The 21802-nt window shown below is 46.0% G+C and overlaps 1 protein-coding gene across 1 annotated transcript in view; it reads right to left on the bottom strand.

Annotated features, from left to right (window-relative positions):
* Positions 1-2719: 2719 nt before the first annotated feature.
* Positions 2720-21802, bottom strand: part of CELF6 (CUGBP Elav-like family member 6) — a 29321-nt gene continuing 10238 nt past the window's right edge. The window contains exons 3-11 of the mRNA XM_077749018.1: positions 19494-19542; positions 6890-7018; positions 6712-6791; positions 6397-6540; positions 6217-6337; positions 5877-5957; positions 5647-5790; positions 4853-5008; positions 2720-4025 (exon numbers count right to left, since the gene is read on the bottom strand). Coding sequence (XP_077605144.1) covers positions 4881-5008; positions 5647-5790; positions 5877-5957; positions 6217-6337; positions 6397-6540; positions 6712-6791; positions 6890-7018; positions 19494-19542 — 876 coding nt within the window. The 3' untranslated portion in view covers positions 2720-4025; positions 4853-4880. The remainder of the gene's footprint in view (positions 4026-4852; positions 5009-5646; positions 5791-5876; positions 5958-6216; positions 6338-6396; positions 6541-6711; positions 6792-6889; positions 7019-19493; positions 19543-21802) is intronic.

The following is a 21802-nucleotide window of genomic DNA, read 5'->3' as shown; positions in this document are numbered from 1 at the left end:
TATTGCCATAGAATCCTTGCTTCTGGGATACAGGGCTCTGGGAATGCATAATCTCTAAGGCAATCCTTACACCCAAAACCATGTCTTAAAGGGAGACAGTTCCAGAAGGAGCTTCAGTTCCAGGAGCATCCTCTGAGGGATTTCCATAAAAGACAATGGATGCTAGGAGATGTTTCCCAGTGGAAACGACTAAGAGCAATCAGTTTTATTAACCAAGAAACTTGTTCCACTGTCTAGAAAGATGTAGTATGTGTTATAGGTTAGTGCCCATTGTTTTTTTTCCTCCCCTATTCCAGATGGAAGGTTTTCTTTCTTGCTTTAAAAAAAATATTATCCTACTTCCCTCTCCCATTTATTTTTTTAAATAAATATTTATTTATTTTTGAGAGAGAGCATGGGGGAAGGGCAGAGAGAGGGGGACAGAGTTTCTGAAGCAGGCTCTGCACTGACAGCAGAGAGCCCAATGCAGGGCTCGAACTCATTAACCAAGAAATCATGACCTGAGCTGAAGTCATGACTCAATTCATACTGCTTAACCAACCAAGCCACCCAGGTGCCCCCTCCCTCTCCCATTTCATATTGGTTATGCACTAGAAGCTAAATTGGTCTTTTAGCCATAGTTTGAAAAGTCATTAGTGATATCCAGACCTGATCAAGAATTGCACATCACAAAGGGACACCGTGCTGAAGGTTCAGTAAAGCAATCAGACATAATTCTGTTTTGTCTCCCATTTTTGTTGGGCCCAGGATTGTTTCATTGTGGGGCAGGCACGTTTTTGAAATTATGTTTGTCAAGAAAAATATAGGTGGATTCTGAGCAATAAAGGGGTGGAATGTAGTGGATGTGTATTGCTTATCTGCCCATCATACCTTCCTTTGGGGACCCATTTCTCCCTGCCACATAAGCCTGGTGAGGCTCTCAATTATGGTGGCCTATTCTTCCACCCTAGAGGCAGGCACATGTCCCTTCTGGCCAAAGTCCTCCCTAGAAAGTTAGAGTTAGAACTAGTGAGCTGACATACAGAGGTAAGCAGAGCCAAGAGATGGAGACATCATCAATTGAACCCTTAGACCTAGTCATGCATGAAGGCAGAGGCATCCTTTGGTTTATCATTTGTTTAAGCCAATTAATTTCCTATTGGCTTAAACAGGTTTGAGTTGGGGTTTTGATACTTGCAACTGAAAGAGTCCAGACTAATACATGCACACACAACAGAGACACAAACACCACGTCGTTCAAACTCATTGGGTATTGTAGAAGTCTTCTGTGATCTAATAGGAGTCAGCAAACTTTTTTCTAAAGGAGCAGATAAATATTTTAGGCTTTGTGGGGCACATAGGGCCTCTGTCTCATATCCAGTTTTTCTTTGTTCTATTTTACAACCCTTTAAAAAGTGTAAAACTGTTCATAGTGTGTAAGCCATACAAAAGCAGGTTGCAGGCCAAATTTGCTCACAGGCCAGTTTGCCAACCCCTGCCGACCTCTGCAGCATTGGCACATGGTCTGCCAGTTCTTTTTTTTATTTTTTATTTTTTTAATGTTTTATTTATTTCTGAGAGAGAGACAGCATGAGCAGGGGAGGGTCAGAGAGAGAGGGAGACACAGAATCTGAAACAGGCTCCAGGATCTGAGCTAGCTGTCAGCACAGAGCCTGATGCGGGGCTCGAGGCCACGAACTGTGAGATCATGACCTGAGCCGAAGTCAGATGCTCAACCAACTGAGCCACCCAGGCGCCCCATGCCAGTTCTTAACCATGAAGCAAAGTACTTTAAGTGCCATTTTGGTCCAAGTGTGTTGATATGACTCGGTAGTGAGTTAAGGTTCAGGATAGAGATAGGAATGAGAAAAGGCTCTTGGCTGCCACATAATCGGCACTGAATACATGGTAATCATTATTATTTCTTGGTAATAAAAATAATTTATCAAAAAGATGCAGCTGTCCTAACAGCTTTGTTCAAATGTCCATGCATCCTTGAAGACCCTTCTCTCCTCCATGTCCTTTAGGAAATCTTTCTCTGACCTCTCTTCCCAATCAAGCCTGAATTAGATACTCTACTGCTTGTGATTACACACCCTGTGTGGCCTGTCTTTCCCACTAACTCTAGGCACTTATAATACACCTGAGACCCAGCTCCTAGCACAGTGCTTAGCGCCTAGCACTGAAGGGCCTCTGTGCCACCATTTGAATATCTGTTTGAAGGTGCAGGTGCTCCATATGTCCACCTCTGTCCAGGGTGATCAGTCTGTGTGTCAGCGCTGTGCTCGTGTAGCGATGCCCTCAACACTGGTGCCCCTCCCGACGGGAAATTATGGGCTGATATACACTGCACCTTACCTGGTAATGCTATTACCATCTCTATTTTTCATCCCATTCCCTCCAAAAATGAGTCAAAGACAGAGGAACAGGTGGCAACAAGTTTTCTTAGATTCTGTTATGAAGGAGGAACCCTCCAACCCCACCCCCCACCCCCTTTACTGTCTGATGTAATATCAGATCAGAGGACTCCAGCCTCAGCCACATCTGGGGATCAGAGTGCCCACCACACAGCTGGGACCCCAGATCACTTTGCTCCACGTCTATGAGGTGGAGGGGAAATGATCCTCCTGGGAAAAATATGTGCAAGGCCCTGCAGGCCCAGGACTGGCTGACCAAGGCAAGGTGAGTCATGGTGTTCTAGGCTGAATCTTTTGCCCATCTCACAGAAGCAGGCAGGAAGCACCACCATTGATCAGCTTTATATGGCACCCACTGAATACAACAGATAGACAAAGACGGACAGACAGAGCACACACCACTTCTAAGCTGAACACTGCTCACCATCTAGAAGCACCTTGGATAAGCACATGTGAGACACTCTTGCATAGGAAAGATGTACTTTTTAAAGGAATGAAGAAGTATTTTGGCAAAACATCTACTTCCCTCCCAGGTCCTGGGTAAAGAGGGACCTCTAAATTCTGAAGCTTCTACATATTGAAAAGTACCCCCTTCTCAATGGCAGTATATACAATAGCAAACCTCCCAAATCTGTTGTCACGGCCCTCTACATATATCCTGAATCTACAGGTGGGCAAACATAGACTTGGAGACAGAAGGTGGCCTGGAACAAGGGGACATTGGGGCTGACTTAAGGTGAGGGGAAACAGGAGGTGTCTCGGCTCAGCCAAAGGCAGGGCCTCTGTCTATCAGGATGGGGAAGGGAAAGGCTGGGGTGGTTAAAACTCCCTCTCTTCCTGTCTGGGGAAGCAGTGGTTCCACGGGAAAGGCTGTCAAGAAGGACTCTCCAGCTGGCTAGGGGGCCTCTCAGGGTAGCAAAGGCCAGGGCAGGCCAGAGCTCCTCCTGGAACTCTTCAGAGATGCTCTCTGAGTCTGAGGATTGTGGGTTCCCTGCTTCCGTAACTCTTTGTTGCCTGCACGGGAGCCTAGACCTTAAGTCTTTAATTGTTTTAAAAAGGCAAGGTGGGGGGGGACAATTTAAGAGGGAATGAGACACAGAACAATCTTCCCACAGCCTCCCTCTGCCTGGGCTGAGGCTTTCAAGGGTCTCCTTCACCCTGTCTCCTAGGGATATTTAAAGGCAGCTTGTATGAGACTCTATACTGTCTTTCTGTTTCTTTTGTGTTTTTTTTCTTTTCTTTTTTTTTTTTTTTGTTTCTTTGTTTTAATTTATATAGATATAGATTCTTAAAAAAGCAATAGTCCTTTGGTCCCTAAACTCTAAGGAATGATATGATTTTGAAAGAAGTAAATCTGGGCTTCCCCTGCGGAGAAGCCCTTGGCACCCCCAAGGCCCTCTGCTGGTTCCCCTAGACAGTCAATCCTCAACCAGCCCCAACTGCCTTGCCAGCCTGCGCCCTACGCCACAGGCACAGGACAACCCCCTTGGTGAAAACAATCCTTAACGTGGCCTGAGCCCCAGGCGCCAGCCTTGGGTCTGATCCACCTCCATCCGTGGCTGCTCCTTCAGGAAGGGCTGCTCAAGCGTTTCTGTGCTTTTCCTTTCCTTTCTTCTCACTCTTCAGTTTCTGTTGTTGGGTATTAGTTGATAAGGAGAGGGGGCAAAAGAAAATAGAAAAAAGCAAAAGTCACCCTGGAGGGCAAGACAAGAAGGAGCAGCCTGTCCCAGCAGTGACATCTCAGGTGAGTGACTGGACCTCTCTCCCCAGGGGCAGAGCTGCCGCAGGGCCAAGGCAGCAGCCTGATCCACTGACGTGACCTTGGGTCCTCCTGGGAAGATGACTCCAGCCCCACGCCCTCTCCAAAGGGCTCCCTGGGATAGCACAAGTGAGGCAGGGCCATGTGGACCTTCCTAGACAGCAGGTCTCTAGAAGGTGCAGGCAGCTGGACCTGCCAGAAACCTAAGGAGTTTGTCGTCTCTCTCAATCACCCACCAGGCCCTGCTTCTTTGGCATATTTGCTTCTTTCCTCATCTCCATGCTCTCTGCCTTTATCCCAGGCCCCCCGCATCTTATCCCTTCTTTGCTTAAACTCCCCAGTGTCCAAACTCATGACCCTTCCCGACTTTTCTAGTCTCATTCTCCACCTGTCCTGCCCCCCCACCCCCCACAACTTCTCTACTCCCATGGCCCTCTGTGGCTATCCCTGCAGTAGATCTAATGGTTAGATCTTGCCATAGCTGTCTCTCCCAGACTGTGGGGAAAGGAAGTTGTCTAATTCATCTCCATCCTTGGAGAAATATCAGTCTCCAGCTGAGGATTCCTCCTTCGCTTCTGGCTCTTCTCTCCCAGACTTTTTCAGAGGTGGGTGCTCCTGACATCTCAAAAGGAACATCAAAGCGGACAGGGCCTCCATCACTCAGGCCCCATCTGCCTGGGGTCCACCAAGGACTCACCTTTCTGTGGCTGGTCAGTGAGAGAAGATCAGTAAGGCCGATTGGCATCCTTGGGCCTCTTTAGCTGGACCTTGAGCCTCTTCATGCCAATTTGAAAGCCATTCATGGCCTGAATAGCTGTCTGGGCACTGGTTGGATTGTCAAAGCTAACAAACCCTGGGGAGCAGGGGCATGGGCAGAGAGGTCAGCTGGGAACTCTGCCTGGCATGATCCCTTCTCTCTGACAAGCCCCCTCTGTCCCTGTCCCCTGTTGCCAGTCCCATCAAATATATACCCCCCACCCTCCATTGTTTGCATGTGCTTATGCACACACGGATACACACTCATACTTACATAGGCAAGTGGCCTAAGTTTCCTAAAGGTTTAATTCTTAGAAGGACAGGAAGCTATTCTGAGTGTGTTGGCAGTGGGGAATGTGCGGCTTGGGGGATTTTCCTATCTTTCCCTGACATGGGTTAATTCCCTCCCTCTACAGCTCTCACTCTGGTCCTCTAAACTGTAGCTAGGGCTAGAGGAGATCTCTGGCCCCAGACCTATATTCTTTCTGCCCTGCTAGACTCTAACTAAAGCCTGACCTGGTCAAACATCTTCCAGACACCTGACTCTCCCTGGTGAACCTGAAATAGACTTGTTCCTGGTCTGGGTTTGCTGCTGTGAGGCATACTGGTATGTGAGCCTGCTTTTGTGCCATACGATTCTCTGGGAATCATTGACTTATGGAGGGATAAGCTTAGGGTCTGCACTGAATCTCGAAGTTAGGAGTGGGAGAGGCCCATGGGTGGGGCTCAGCTCACCGAAACATTTGCTCTGGTTGGTGGCTCGGTCCACAAAGACTTTGGCAGAGACAACAGCTCCAAAGGGCAGGAATGTCTGTATGAGTTCTGCATCACCAAACTCCTGAGGCAGGTGATAGATGAAGAGGTTACAGCCTTCGGGGCCTGCAGGAACAGCGGCACGCTGGTTCAGGGGAGGGACTCCGTGCCCAGCCCCACCAGGCCCTGCTCTCCAGCCCCCTGTTCCTCACCTTCTCTTTGCTGCTGGGGCAGGGCTGAAGACTGCTGGGGAAAAGCTGTGCTCACTGGGGCATAGGCCGATGGATAGGCTGCTGGAGACAGAAGTGGGAGTGGGCAGTGACCCCCAGAAACCATCCCCCAAGCATGACCCCATCTGCCTGGCCATCTTTGACCAATTCAACCCAGTACAGGTAACCCTCGCCCCTAGAGAGGTCATTCTGGGCCCAGGGGTGGGGGTGGGGGGGATGGGAGTGTCCACTCCTCAGGAGAGAGCCTAACCCCCTCCCCAAATTTCCCTATTCCTTTCTGGAGCCCTTCAACCCCCCCAGGCCGCGTAGCGCCGAGTGAAACCTGCGTAGTGGTGCATCCCAGCGTAGGCCTGCTGCAGGGGGTCAGCCACACCGGGGCCTTGGGCTGGGGAGAGAGGGGCGGGAGGCCCACGGTGAAGGTGGGCGGGCGGGGAGGTGGGNACCTCCGGCCTGGCCCAGCCGCCCACCCGCCCTTCCGTGTCCTCTGGGGCCGGGCACGTACCGCGGTGGTGTAGGCTCCGCACGCCCCCAGAGGCAGCGGTGCGGGGTGGAAGGCACCCAGCTGGCCCGCCATCTGCTGCATCCGCCGCAGCGCGCGCTCCCTGTCCGTGTCCGCCAGCTTGACCACGAGGCTGGACGAGGCTCCCTGGGTAGGGCAGGGGAGGCCGCCGTGACCAGTCCAGACCCCAGCCCTGGCCCTAGGCCAAGCGCTTTGCCCATTAGGCCTTTTGCTGGGGCACCGATCGCGTGTGGGGAGGAGCCCGTCCCCACCCCACCGGCCTCGGCCTCACCCGGGGCCCCGGGTGCCCGCCCTCACCGCCATGGTCCGGCTGCCATGCAGACTCTGGATAGCTGCCTGAGCTTCCCCCTGACTCCCGAACTTCACAAAGGCACAGCCTGGGACAGAATAGAAGGATCGGTGGCTCAGGCCACAGGGGCCAAAGGGCCATGCGGTCCAGAATGAGGCAGGAAATCCCAGGGTCAGCTCAAGTCACCTTTACTGGTGCCATCAGGGCTCCGCAAGACGGTGCACTCCTCGATATGGCCAAAGGGCTGGAACAGGCGCCTGACGTCCTCCTCACCCTGCTGCTTCCCCAGCATTCCCACAAACAGCTTTCGGTCCTCTGGGGACAAATCCAGGAGTGACCTGGAGACCCTAAGTCCTCTTGAACTCCCAGAGTAGCCAGAGGAACTTAAGAAGGTAGGTAGCTCACCACAGTCCAGCTCTGGGAAGAGGTATAGGGAGTGAGAATGCCCTGGGGCTGCAAGGTTGGGTTTCTTTGAGGGGAAGGATGATCTACAGACAGATCTAGAGGAAAAGAACTTAACCCAGATACACCATGAAAACCTGGGTCCTGGGGGAAAAAAAAAACAAGAAAGACTGATTGCTTCTCTTGTGGAAAATGATTTGGTTGATATCCTTGGTTGGGTAGAGCCCTATATACATCTTTTATATGTTTGACCTTTCTGTTCTTAGAGTTCAAGAAAGGCTATTTTGGACCACTTCAGCCTTATTCAGGGAGGGGTCCTCAGAGAAGACCTTTGTATTCAGATTGGATTAGGAGAAAACAAATTCACCTTTGCTAGTCAGCCTGATGGCAGTGCCATCAATGCCCCTTCCTGCGTAAATCAAGGAAGGTTCTGGGCCAAAAAACAGCACAGAAAGCCATTGTCTCGTCATACTGCCTCATCCCCAGATATTGAACACTGGAATGATGAATCTCCAAGCCTAGCACCAAACTCAACTTGGGTGCCCCTCCCAAAGGCAGGAACCTTGGGGTCCTGAGGCTCCAACATTAGCATTATCCCCCTAAGCTTGGCAAGCCCTTGACCCCTTTCCTTAACTCCCACCTCAAACACCTCATTCCCTCGTTGAGCTTCCAAGGCCCTCACCAAGCCCGACTGCCTCCTTTCTGCCTTCCCTGGTTCTCTTGCCCTGATCCTTCCCCAGGTGTTCACACTAAGAAGAACAAGTTTTGCCTGTAGATTTGGATGGCCACCTGAGAGCAAGTCAGGTCCCTCCCTGCCTTCCCTCTTCCTCTGGGAGTAAAGATGCCAGGAAAGGGACTGCAAGCATCATATGTTCCTTGGAGAAAGCTGGAGAGCCGGGGCTGGAAACCAGGGCTCATCTAGCAAGTCAGGTCTCAGCAGCACCGTCCAGGAGCCCAGCGTAGAGGGGCCCAGCCCACAGGGCCTACTGTCAAAGCCCTGCTCCTTTCTGCACCAACAGAAATCTCTGCAATAGGATGTGGCTTCATGTAGGCAACATAAGTTGAGAGAGAAGGAATGGATGAGATTTTGGCTTCAGGCTTCATCTTCAGATCCTAGAGCCCAAGAAAACCCATCCCAAACTCCTTTACTCTTTGACAAGCTTGGCTAGGCCACCGGGGATCCCTAGGTCCTGAGTGCAAGGGAGAAAAGGCTGGTGAGGGTCATAGACTGAAGCCTGGGTGGCAATGAAAAGGAAGAATAGACTCCCTGAAGTTAGCAGTAGAGTGAATCTCCAGCAGGGTTATGTGTGTGTCCATATTTTACCTGGGTGGTGTGGTGTTCGGCCTAAGCTGCCGTGGGGTCCTAAGGTATCTATCAATGCTGTGTCTGTGTGGAGAGTGGAGCCTATGGTTTATATGGGACAGGCAGAGTCTGTTTCAGCAGAATCCTGTCCCCTCTCCAGAGGATTACCGTCCAGTGATCCTGAGGGGGAAGGGATGTATAATGTATTGTGGCTGGAATCCTAGAGGAAGTGCCGACCTTCTGTGGTGAGAGTACAACCCAGTGAGTGTGCTTCACTTCTGGGAGTGTTAGCCGCAGAAGAGTGCTTTTGGAACAGATCACTGGTTTCTTTCTTTCCTTTTTTCTTAAAAAAAAAAAAAAAGCTGTGGAATATGCTGTTCTAACAAAAACATTANTTAAAGTTCCTCTTGCTTCATCTTCTAGTGCCCCCTAAACGGAGCTCCAAGGAAAATCCTTTAAAAACCACTGACCTAACAGATAACAAATAGAGTTCCATATGGTGTAGGAAGAGGGATCTGAGATCATCCTTTTCAGGAAACCAAGAAGACAAGGAAAGGTCTTTCTTGAATTGCTTGATCAGTCTGCTAGTGGCTTTGCCTTGACATTGGAAGACAGGCCCTGTTTGGTCAGAGAATCACACCCAGAAGATGTGTCACTGTTCTGAGCTATGACACTAAAGTATGCCCATGTGTCTGTCAGAAGCATAGGGTGGAGGTGGGGGGTTGGCTAGAGAAGATCTTATGGCCTCGAGTTCCAAGGCTTAAAGAGGGCTTCATGATGCCCTAATTTGCAGCTATGTCATTGGGTAGGGTGACGGCACCTAGGTAAGATGTTATACCACATGGACCAGCATCCGGGTAGTCCTAGGTAGGAAGAGAAATGTCAAGGCTGAGATGGAGCCCCCAAAACAGGAAATAGGATTGTGTAGACAGTGGTCTGATCTTTTATCTGCTCTTCCTCTTGTTGCTCTTTTCTCCTGATGATGGTCAGTTCAAGCTCATGCCACAGACCATGAAATTCTCTGATCCTTCTTTTCTAGTGCCAAAGCCAGAATTTCAGTTTCCATGAGAGGACACTGACTCTGTGGTCCTGGACTACTTGGCTATACAGAATTTGAAACTGAAATGTGGCTGGGGTATAGGCTGGGCTCTATACTGCCTGTTTCACAAGTATCACCTTGAATCCTGGTATTCTCTTTGCCACTTTACGGGAGGTTGATGATGTTTGACAGGAGGATGATCTAGGTCACAATGACCATGTGTTTCAGGTGATCCTGAAATGGTGGGATAAGGTTCCCAGGAGACCTGTTAAAAAGAAGTACAGGCTAGACCTCCTAAGAGTACACAGCCCTGATGGTTCTGAGGGCTGATTAATGCCCCCAGAGAGAGATGATGGTGGGATTTAACCCAGGTAATTCAACTTCCTCTAGTTCAAATTCTATCTATCAGTTTGGTAAAGAGAGGATTCTATAATAAGTGGGTCAGAAATGTCTGAAGAAACTCATACCATTGGTGGTGGGTAGGGCCCTAGAAAGATGGAATATCAAACAAGAGGCTCAACCTTCCCAGAGTGGAAGGAATTGAAAGATAGCATTAGTGTGGAGTTGAGACAGAATTAGATAGACACACAGTGGAATGGCATAACCACATTCTCTTGTTGTCAACTAAGGTGTACTCCTTGCTCTTATATCAAATACTTTTTTGAACACAAATCAAGTTGCTTGGGCCCAGAGGCCCTTCTCCTTAAAGCTGCCTTGTGCAACTGGTCATTCAGGTCAGGGATTTTAATGCAGCAAATGATGGGCTTGAGAGCCTAGAGTCAGAGTCAGTTCACCCCCTCTTCCTCAAGAAAGGCACCAAGATGCTGTTCAAGAAAGGAGGCTCTGGGGTGCCTGGGTGGCTCAGTTGGTTAAGCCTCCGACTTTGGCTCAGGTCGTGATCTTGTGGTTTGTGAGTCTGAGCCCCACTTAGGGCTCTATGCTGACAGCTTAGAGCCTGGAGCCTGCTTCAGATTCTGTGTCTCCCTCTCTCTGCCTCTCCCCACTGGCTCTCTCTCTCTTTCTCTCTCTCTCTCTCACACACAAACAATAAATTAAAAACGATTTAAATTTTTTTTAAAAAAAGAAAGAAGGCTCTGCCTCAAATTGGCCCAAAGGAATTCCTGAAAGGCCCAAGTTTCTGGCTTCTAGGCCTCTCACACGCACTCACTTTCCTGTTGGTGGGATGTCATGATTGTAAGGACTGTGTAGGAACAAGGTTACAGCATTGGGGTACCAACCACCAAATACATCTTAAAAATACTGGTTCACCTTTCAGTCCAAATTCCAACCCAGGGCACCTTGCTGGTGGTAGCATTTGGAGTATAGCATCTCTCCCCTGATGTTATTAGTGACGCCTCCAGCACAAAGAGCCAAGAAAGCCCGGGGAAGTCAGTGAAGGAAATAGTCAGGGTAAACTAGAGTCTTCTGCCCCAACCTTATAGGCATCAAGAAGAGCTTTAATTCCACACACACACGCACACACACACACACACACACACACACATCTGTTAGAACTAACAAACAAATTAAGCAAAGTTGCAGAATACAAAATCAACACACAGAATCAGTTGTGTTTCTATATGCTAGCAATGAACAATCCAGAAAGGAAATTAAGAAAACAATTCCACTTATAGTAGCATCAAAAAGAATAAAATACTCAGGAATAAACATAAACAAGGAGGAAAAAGACTGGTATCCTGAAAACTACAAAATATTGCTGAAAGAAGTGAAAGAAGACACAAATAAAGGGAAGACATCTTGTGTTCATGGATTGAAAGACTTAATACTGCTAGCTATCACTACTACCCAAAGAGGTCTACAGATTTAATATAATTTCTACTAAATTCCCAATGGTATTTTTTTTGCAGAAATAGAGAAATCCATCCTAAAATTCATATGGAATCTGAAGAAACCTTGAATAGTCAAGACACTCTTGAAAAAGAAGAAAGTTTGAGATCTCACACTTTCAGATTTCAAATTATTGCAAAGCTGCAGTAGTCAAGCAGCATGACACTGGCATAAAGACATGCAGACCAATGGAATATAACAGAAAGGCTAGAAATAAGCCCTCGCATATATGGTCAAATGATTTTTGACAAGAGGGCCAGTCTTTTCAACAAATAGTGCTGAGAAAAGTGGGTATGTCCATGCAAAAGAACGACACTGGGCCCTTACTTTCACCATATACAAAAGTTAACTGAAAATAAATCAAAAGCCTAAGCATGAGTGCTAAAAGTATAACTCTTAGAAGAAACCAGGGGAAAACTTTATGACCTTGCATTTGGCATGGTTTCTTAGATATGACACCACACACACAGGCAACAAAAGTAAAAATAGATAAGCCGAACGACATCAACATTTAAAACTTATGTACATCAAAGAACACACTCAGAGCTACAGAATGGGAGGAAATATTTGCAAATCATATATCTGATAAAGGATTAATATCCAGAATAAAGAGCTCCTACAACTCAACAACAACAAAAAACAAATAATCCTATTAAAAAGTGAGCCAAGGGCTTAAATAAACTTTTCTCCAAAGAAGATATACAAAATGCCAGTAAGCATATGCAAAAATGCTCAACATTACTGTAAATCCTTAAGTAAGTGAAAATTAAAACCATAAACCATATTACCTTAAAACTATTAGGACGACTAGTTTGGGGGGGGAAGGGTTGTTTAAGTTTTTTTTAATTAATTTATTTTGAGAGAGAGAGCACACATAAGTGGAAGAGGGGCAAAGAGAGAGAGGGAGAGAGAAAGAATCCTAAGCAGGCTCAGCTCAGCAGGGAGCCCCATGCAGGGCTCAATCCCACAACCCAGAGACAATGACCTGAACCCATATCAAGAGTCAGCTGCTTAACTGCGTGAGGCTCCCAGGTGTTCCAGGATGACTGTTGAAGGAGAAGGAGATGGAGAAGAAGGAGAAGGAGGTGGAAGAGGAGGAGGAGAAGCAGGAGGAGGAAAGGAAGGAGAAGGAGGAAAAAATAGCAAGTGTTGGAAAGAATGTGGAGAAATTGAAACTGGGGAGTTGGCGCATTGCTGGTAGGAACGTAAAGTGGTGTAGCCACTATGGAAAACAGTATGGCAGTTCTGCTCAAAATTAAAAATAGGATTACCGGGGGGCGCCTGGGTGGCTTAGTCGGTTAAGCGTCCGACTTTCACTTAGGTCATGATCTCGCGGTTCGTGGGTTCGAGCCCCGCGTCGGGCTCTGGGCTGACTGCCAGCTCAGAGCCTGGAGCCTGTTTCAGTCTATGACTCTCTCTCTCTCTGACCCTCCCCTGCTCACGCTGTCTCTGTCTCTCTGTCTCTTCTAGAAATAAATTAAAAAAAAAATAGGATTACCATATGATCCAGCAATACCAGTTTTGGGTGTTATATCAAAAAGAATCGAAAGCAGAGTCTCAAAGAGATATTTGTACACTCATGTTCATAGTAGCATTAGCCACAAGAGTTAAACATGGAAGCAACCCAGGTGTCTATCAACCAATGGATGGATAAAGAAATGGAATGTTATTCAGCCTTTAGAAGGAAGGGAAATCTGATATATGCTACAACATGGGTGAACCCTGAAGACATGATGCTAAGTAAAATAGGCCAGTCACAAAGAGACAAATACTGTGTGATTTCAGTTATGTGAGATATCCAGAGGAGTCAAATTCACAGACATGGAAAGTAGAATGATGGTTACAGCAGCTGGAGGGAGTTATTTAATGGGTACAGATTTGGGGTTTTAGAAGATGAAGAAATTTTGGAGATGGGTTGCACAACAACAATGTGAAATAGAGTTAATACGAGTGAACTTAAAAATGTAAAGGTGAATAAAAAAGTGGTAAAGGTGATAAAGTTTATGTTATGCCTATTTTACTGTAATTTTTAAAAATGAAGAAGAGCTGGAAAAATAAGATAAAACCAGAAAGGGAGGCAAACCATAAGAGACGCTTAGCTATAGAGAACAAACTGAGGGTTGATGGAGGGAAGTGGGTAAGGGGATGGGCTAGATGTGTGATGGGCGATGGGCATTAAGTAGGGTACTTGTTGTGATGAGCACTGGGTGTTACATGTAACTGACGAATCACTAAATTCTACTCCTGAAACCAATATACACTACATGTTAACTAACTTGAATTTAAATAAAATCTTGGAAGAAAAAAAAAATGAAGAAGGGCTTTAAGGAGTGCTGAAAAATAGGCACATAGACCAGGAAAGAACAGAGACTCTGTTGTCCCTTAAGCCTGGTCCAGGAGAACCACGAAGTGAGGAAGAAAGGTAGACCAAGCCTGAGAATCCAGGTTCCTCTGAGAGAAAAGAATCTCAGCTTCCAGACCACATTTTCCTTCTGCAGGCTGTATCTGAAGGGCTCGTCAGCACTGTTCAGCCATTGCCATAGCTTAAAAGTGTTAACAATCAGCTTCGGGTGATCTGCTCTGAGTCAAGCTGAAGGAAAGCATCTCCCTTTACCTTCAGAGGTGGAATTAATTTTGGGAAGTGAAACTTTAACTTGAGTCGTCTTAAGCACTAGTGTGAATTTTATCCAGTCAGCTCGTCACTGGACGAATACCTTTTAGAGTTAAGTAAGTATAAGGATCAAAGACAGATATGAGCATCAGGTGACAGGCTGAACAATTGTAGCTAAGGTGTGTATCTGACCAAGGTCAGAGAATATGTCCCAGTATTATGCAATTCTGAAAAATCTAGCTCAAAACTTCACTTTAACTCAAAGTTTAGTTGTTAAGCACCGAATGAAGTAGAATCATGGATAAAATTTGAAAAATACGGCCCACCTAGCTAGATAATTATATATACAGTATTTATTATTCAAAATCCAGGCAGATATTTAAACAAGCCCGTGCAAATACGGGTAGAAATTACTTAATTATAGGATGGTGACAGGAGGGTTGATGTGATAACAGATCATTAGCCTTTTCAGTTACACCAAACTTTAAGATTAAAAAAAGAGATGCCTTACTTCAGAGAACATTTAAAATTTTAAAGTTTCAAAAAACTAAAGTGGAAAGAGTGCATGGATTGATTACTTAATCTATATTGTGCCTCAGGCATCCTGGATACATGAATATTTGCGAGGTAAAAAATAATAATAATATAGCCTAATTTGGAGAATGGGACAAGCAGAGCAAGCACTACTGTGATTTATGAATTTATTGATTTTATGTTATAAAATCTGAAAAGAGAGGAAAAAATAAACAGGAGTTCAATGATTTTGAAGATTTTGCCTTAGGACTAAAAAATGCTTTTCTTATAAGATTGGTACTTACAACTTAACTTATTTTTTTGTACTTCCATAGCAGAGATAATGTAAGTTAGGAAAAATCAAATACAGTCTCTATGCTGAGCAGCAAATAAAATAGAGTTAAGAACTGTTAACTAACCTTGTGGTAACCATTTTGCAATATATACCTGTATCAAATAATCGCATTGCATATCTTAAATTTACATATGTTGTATCTCAATAAAGCTTGAAAAATAGGGGGAAAAAGACTTATTTAGTAACCATTCTATGAAGGGTTTGGGGATCCCGAGGTCTGACCTCATGTAATTTGAAGTTAACATTTTTGAAATACATGAACCTTGAATTTTTATCCAGGCACATTTTAATGTTCACATTCAAATAAATCCAAATGCTGAGGAGAAAAGCTTCTGGCACTATGTTTGTTTTATGTAGAAATGGGTGCCTTTAGTATAATTAGGGTATTATTCCGTTTTGGAAATTAAGTGCATTTTCTTTCAAGAGTACCACTCAGTGCCACAGGATGTAAAATATAGGCATGGAGTATGGAGTGCATAAACTGCATGGAACTTAGCTGCAGAATTTATGGGAAAAGGCTGAGGTACATTCAAAGGCTGCTATAACATAGTCCACGAAGACCTGGATGCACATCTGACACTCTGAGTACCATCAAGGCTGCAAAGGATGATAGTGGAAGAAGAGGGCCTCCAGCACCTTCTGTCAGGCAGATCCTGTTGTGATGCTATTACTGCATTGTAAGCATTGACCGTACAAGTGTTACCAATAACTTCTAAAAGTACTACAACATACAGTGTGTTTAAAACACAGGTTACTTCAATCACAAATCTTATGCCTATTGATTAAAAAGAAGAGAAATACCACTCAGTTTCACTGGCATCAAAATTCAAGAGAGAATATAAAGTAACTATTTTCATGAAAAAGCTCATGTGTACACAATAGATTACTCCTATACACAGATGGGAAGAAATGGAAGTCTTTGGGCGAAAGAGGCAAAACTAATAGGTTTGGTTAGGTTCTCACAGTGCTGGTCAACTTTTAAAAATTGAATTAGTTGAGGGGTGCCTGGGTGGCTCAGTTGGTTGAGCTTCCGACTTCAGCTCAGGTCATGATCTCACAGTCTGTGAGTTCGAGCCCCGTGTCTGGCTCTGTGCTGACAGCTCAGAGCCTGGAGCCTGCTTCAGATTCTATGTCTGTCTCTCTCTGCCCGTCCCCCACTCGCACTCTGTCTCTCTCAAAAATAAATAAACATTAAAAAATTTTTTAAAAAATGAATTAGTTTGGACCCCTGGGTGGCTCGGTCGGTTAAGCGTTAGACTCTTGGTTTTGGCTCAGCTCATGATCTCACAGTTTGTGAGATTGAGCCCCCCAGTCAGGCTCAGCACTGATAGCAGGGAGCCTGCTTGAGATTCTCTCTCCTCCCTGCCCCGGCCCCCCTCCTCATGTTCACTCTCTCTCTCTCAAAATAAATAAATAAACTTTAAAAATCGAATTAGTTGCCAACATTTAATATAATTAAAATATAAATTGTAATTAAATCATGACAGTCTCACCCATTTAAAGTTACCTTTCTGGTTCCTGTAGCATTTGAGTTGGTGATCCCTATTTTATGAGGGAAAAATCTAATACTCCTTTCCAGAAGAAAATGGTGGAATTTTGGAAGATTATACTACTTGCTTTGGATAGCCTTTAGACTAGGCCTGCATTGATATCAGTATTCTTAAAAGATATAGAAATCACTTTTAATTAGGGGCGCCTGGGTGGCTTAGTCGGTTAAGCGTCCGACTTTCGCTTAGGTCATGATCTCACGGTTCGTGGGTTCGAGCCCCGCGTCGGCCTCTGTGCTGACTGCCAGCTCAGAGCCTGGAGCCTGTTCCAGAGTCTGTGTCTCCCTCTCTCTCTGACCCTCCCCTGTTCACGCTGTCTCTCTCTATCCTAGAAATAAAATAAAAAAATATTAAAAAAAAAGAACAGCTTCTAAATATGTTTAAAAAAAAAAAGAAATCACTATTAATTAACTGTAAACTAAAGGATTTAATTTCAGGAATAATAAAAACACAAGCTTATAGGCTTAAATATATCAGGACAGGGGTGACCATTAACTCTGAAGTTTTTTAAAATAATTTTTAAAATTTAAATTCAAGTTTGTTAACATACAGTGCAGTCTTGGTTTCAGGAGTAGAACCCAACTATTCATTTCTTACATATGATACCCGTGCTCATCAAAAAAAGTGCCCCCTTTAATGACCATCACCCACTTAACTCATCCCCCCAAACTCTGAAGTTTTATAGAATGTTTAAGATCACAGAAATAAGACTTGAATAGGGCAAGCTGTCCCACACTGGTGTCAAATGTTACATTTCAAAAAAGCAAAATCTGATACCGTTTTAAAAGTTGAGTTTCTAAAGCTCTAATTTGTGTTAAAATTCAGCAGAGAGCTGAACTTACTTTAGAAGCAATATATAACATTGACGGAAAGGAACACTTTTTGATTAGTATCAAGATTATCTAACACAGATCAGTTGGTAGTTAAATACTAATAAATTGTAAGGGCCTAATGGTTCTGCAAGACAGTACATGTGCCTCCTCTCTCCTGAAAATGTAGCAGGGAGCATTTGGTGACTCTGAGTGGGAGCAGAAAGGGACTGAGAGATCTGGTCATCTAAACCTGCAAGGATTACTCATGAATGCATTTGGAGTATATGTGTGTTAAGAGCCATTACTTGTCAAGACATACCTGTGTAACACATAACTACTAAAATTATGAATTCCACTGCCAGGCAGACCTCTTTTCAACTAGATTTGCTTATCCTGCTCTCTTGAGCTGCTCTGAATCTAAACAGGTGTATAGGTGGGCTGCCACAGGTCACAGAATTTGTCAATGATGTGACACCTGAAAAACCTGTACAAAAAAGGGGAGGAAAATGATAAAATTCAGGCTGATACCACTGAGTGTGGCCCAGATGATGAGGGCAGATGGACCAGGACAAGCAGAAGCATCATCGGAAGCCTCCTTTGTACAGTTGCCCTCATCCCAACAAGTTGTATTGGATTCCAAACAGCAAGAGTGCCCCTTAAATTGTGAGCTGAGTTCCTGAACCAGACTCCAAGTCACATCATGTTCTGAACTCTGTGCACGCTATTCCCTCTGCCTAAACACTTGCTCCCTCTCATCTCCTTTCTCTATTTGACTACTTCTTGTCCATCCTTGAGATCTCAGCTTGAATATTAATATCTCTAGGAGCCCATCTTGACCTCCCAGACTAAGAGACGTGCCTCTTCTTATTGTGCCCACAATCCCTCCAGGACTTGAAAGACACTGGTCACACTGAATTGTAACCCCTTGTTTATTATCCCCTCATAGCTTCAGACTCAATGCGAGGACTGCCTTGCCCACATTTCTATGCTTAATGTGGAGTAAGTTACTCAGAACATGTTGGTTGGATGGTTGAATAAACTCAACCTGTCTGCTTCCTAGCTCATTCAGGTACTCTCAACTGGCCTCTGCGTGATGGGACTTGCTAGTGTTTGTGGACAAGACTTAGAAGATGGCCAACAATAGCCAACAATGGCCTCAATGCCTAACAGGGCTTCCCAAAAGGTAGAAATCCTTGGGAAAAGTGAACCAGGGGTTCTGTATGGAGGCTGGAACTTCTCAAAAACCTGTCTGGAAAGAATGTGGTAGAAAAGGAGGATATTTGTGTAAAGGGGAGGAAGAAACTTGGAAATATCTCTTCAAGGCAAAGTAGAGGTGATAACATCTTGACCTGAAATTGAGAAGCACAGACCAAAGGTCAGATCTTCTAAAAAGATGAAAGAATTCTTTCATGGAGGAAAAAACTCCACAACGGAACTATGAAGCTACCAGAGCCCTCTTTCAGGTGTAGACAGTGAGCAGGAAGTCTGGGACGGTGTCAGAATTAGTAGGAGTCAATAAATGCCTGTCAATTAAATTCCATTCTCTCCCTGATCAGGGGCAGCTTCTTCCACCTAGCAACACCATGGCTGATCTTGGGTAAGACAGGGAGAGACTTTTATCCATGGGAGAGAAATCAGCAGACACCAGGGCTATTGGCAGATGAACTGGAATGATAGAAGACCAAAAGTTGAGGAAAACACCAAAGAACTGACACCAGAAGCTAGCATCACTTTTCCAATATGGAAGCTGCCTGGAATGTAGCTGACTGTCAAAAAAGCACAGGCTGTCTACCCCTCCTGTTGTTAAGGAGCATTGGTCTTTATGCAACAGGAAACAGTACTTCTAAAAAAAACAAAAAACCTCTGAAGCCTTTCCATGGTCCTCAATAGAGTTAAATTCCTTACTATGGCCTGCAAAGTCTGTCTTACTAGACTCATCTTTTGCCATAAGTAACCAGATAGTTGCCGTGAAGAAATGAGTGGCCTCAATCCATAGTGGACTGGGTTGTCTCTGATCAGAAAAATATACAAAAGGAGAATAATTCCAGCCTGGTTCTTCAAACAAATCTGGAAATTCCAACTGAAAAAACAGGAGTGAACTCTTTCAAGGGCAAGGTGTCAAGAGCTCCCTTCCTCTATCTCCAGCATCTTCCTGCCTCTTTTGTGTCTGGGGCCCCATCTCTCCTCAGTCTGAGCTGGGAAGGCTAAGCTGTTTCTGGTGCTGAGCAACTCTGGGCCCCGCTTTCCCTCCAACCCAAGGAAGCTCTAGTAATAAACCATAGGTAGAACTGACGCGAGGAGTTGACCCACCATCCCCTACAAGGGTGATACCCTGGGGGTTTGTCAGATAGGGAAGTTACCTCCTCGACCCTCACTGGCAGCCGGCTTCACTTGGATCGGACGATTCATCTGAAAGACATTGGACCAACACACCTAGTCAGCACAACTGCCTGGTCCTGGCACCCAGCTTCTCCTCCCCTGGATGTCTCAGGGTCTAAGCCCTGGCCCCTTTGAACTCTGCACTCCACCAGCTTCATGGTGGGCTATAGATTTTCTCCAAGATTCCTTCCTTAAACTGGGGAATTTAAAAGCTGCTGAAATCTGAAGGGTTGGGTCATAGAAAACTGGTGGCAAGCCAGGATGGACCATGGTGGTTAAAGAGATTTTGCTTTGGGCTCTGGGCTAGGACAATGTGCACCTGTCCCTCTGGCTCCTGGACCTCCTTAAAGGTTATGAGTGAGAGGAGTTGGGTGGGAGGGTGGAATTGATATCGAAGACTTGTGTTTTGTTCTAAAACTGAGAATAAAATTCTATATGTCATTTAGATTAAACAAGCTGGGAACTGGACTTAGTGCTGTCTACCCCAGCTCTGCCATTTAATGGTTGTATGACTTCGAGTAAGCCACCCTCTCTCAGATTCAGTTTGTTAAATGGGGGGAAGTTTTCCTAAGATTCTGTATTACCACAGTGTCTACACTCACCCCCTCAGCTTCCTCCCTGGATCCCCCTTCCCTTGAGGAGGCTGGCATTCTCCAGGGCACCGTCCTCAGCCTTGCTCATCCCTCTGTTCCCGTTCTTCCTCAAGAGTCTCATCCACACCCACAGCCTCAGTTACCATCCTCACAGGGCTGACTCAGATCTCTGCCTCCCCAACCCACACCTCCCTCCTGAGCTTCAGACCCATGTACCCAGCTGTTTGCTGGACAGTCTGACTAAAAAGTCCCACTGGCATCTTCCACTCAACACATCCACACCAGAGCTTATCTTTTTGCCCCGACCTGATCCTTCCAGTCATCCAAGCTACAAACCTGGAAAGCAGCTTGACTCTTCCCTTTATCCCCTCCCCCCCCAACGAATTTCACCTTCTAATTCGGGGGTTCCCTGATCAAGGATAGATAAGAATCACCTGGGAATCATACCAGACTCTCAAGGTGGGGGACTGTATAATTTGTAAAATCTCCTAGGTGATTTCGACATACACCCCCACACATTCCCATCCCCCAACCACCCTGAGAGAATTCATGATTGAATCCCCATCTCACCTTCCTCTCATGGGTGTTGTGGGGATCACATGAGATAATGGGGATGCAAAAGGTCTTTGTAAACTGCCAAAAGCTGGGTGCGTAGGAAGTGAGGAATTATTGTTGGGGGCAGAGAGCTGAGTGCCGGGAGGAAAGAACAGCGGCCTTCCCGTTATGGAGGAAGGGGTACTGATGCCCATCTGGCCTGAGAAGGTGATGATCTGACCCCCTCCCTTCAGGAAATGCACTGCTTCTGCACCAATCAGGGCCACTCCATCCTCTACCAATGTGCTCGTTGCCGAGACAACAGGCAGCTTCCTGTTACCATAGCCACAAGTGCTACCCAGTAACCATGGTAACGCCCTGGCAGTCACAGTTGAGCAATTTCCTTTGGATCAAATTTGGGGGTGGGGGAGTGGGGAGCGATTATTAAAAAAAAAAAAAGGAGAAGAAGAAGAAGAAGAAGGCAAGGAAAACAGGCCAAGCCTGAACCAGTGCAATCCCCCTCCCACCCAGGGCTCAGGTTCTTATACGCTCTGACACACCCACCCGCTGGTGGTGGAGCCCCTGCAGTGTACCGGGTTGTGGGTGGGGGCCGAGACACCGACAGGACTCAGGCTGCAGTCTAGAGGGGATGACAGATCAATCCAAGCAGATCAGGGCGAGCTGGGCAGGTCTGGATTGGCCGGGACCAGGGACCAGGAGGAACGGGAACCGTCCCTGGGCATGGCCACCTGTGATTGTGGAGGAGAGACCAAGAGACAGAGCCATGGAGAGCAGAGAAACAAGGAGAGATGAAGAGACACAGGAAGACAGAAACAATGAGAGAGAGAGACAGACAGACCTAGAAAGGGGCAAGGAAAGAGAAATACTGGTGGATATGGGAAGGAAACGAATGGATAAGCGGTTAGGAAGGGGATGCAGGAAAGTCAGGGAGGAGTGTGGCAGGGAAGAATGAAAGACGGGAAGAAGCCTGGGGTGGGGGGCAGTGAGGGTGAGCAAGACCATCATTATTTTATTAGTTCTTAAATAGATCCTGAGAATTTCTCTCTGGAACCTAGAGTGACGAGCACATGTGACAGCAGTGGTTTCCATGGCAGCTGTCTCCCTGGCTGGGTTTCTGGAGAGATGGAGCTCATCAGTGCTAT

This window comes from Crocuta crocuta, unplaced genomic scaffold (assembly GCF_008692635.1).
Source record: "Crocuta crocuta isolate KB4526 unplaced genomic scaffold, BGI_CrCroc_1.0 scaffold130, whole genome shotgun sequence".
Classification (NCBI taxonomy): domain Eukaryota; kingdom Metazoa; phylum Chordata; class Mammalia; order Carnivora; family Hyaenidae; genus Crocuta; species Crocuta crocuta.
Note: the sequence above shows the minus strand (reverse complement) of the source record. Positions and strands in the feature narration are given on the sequence as shown.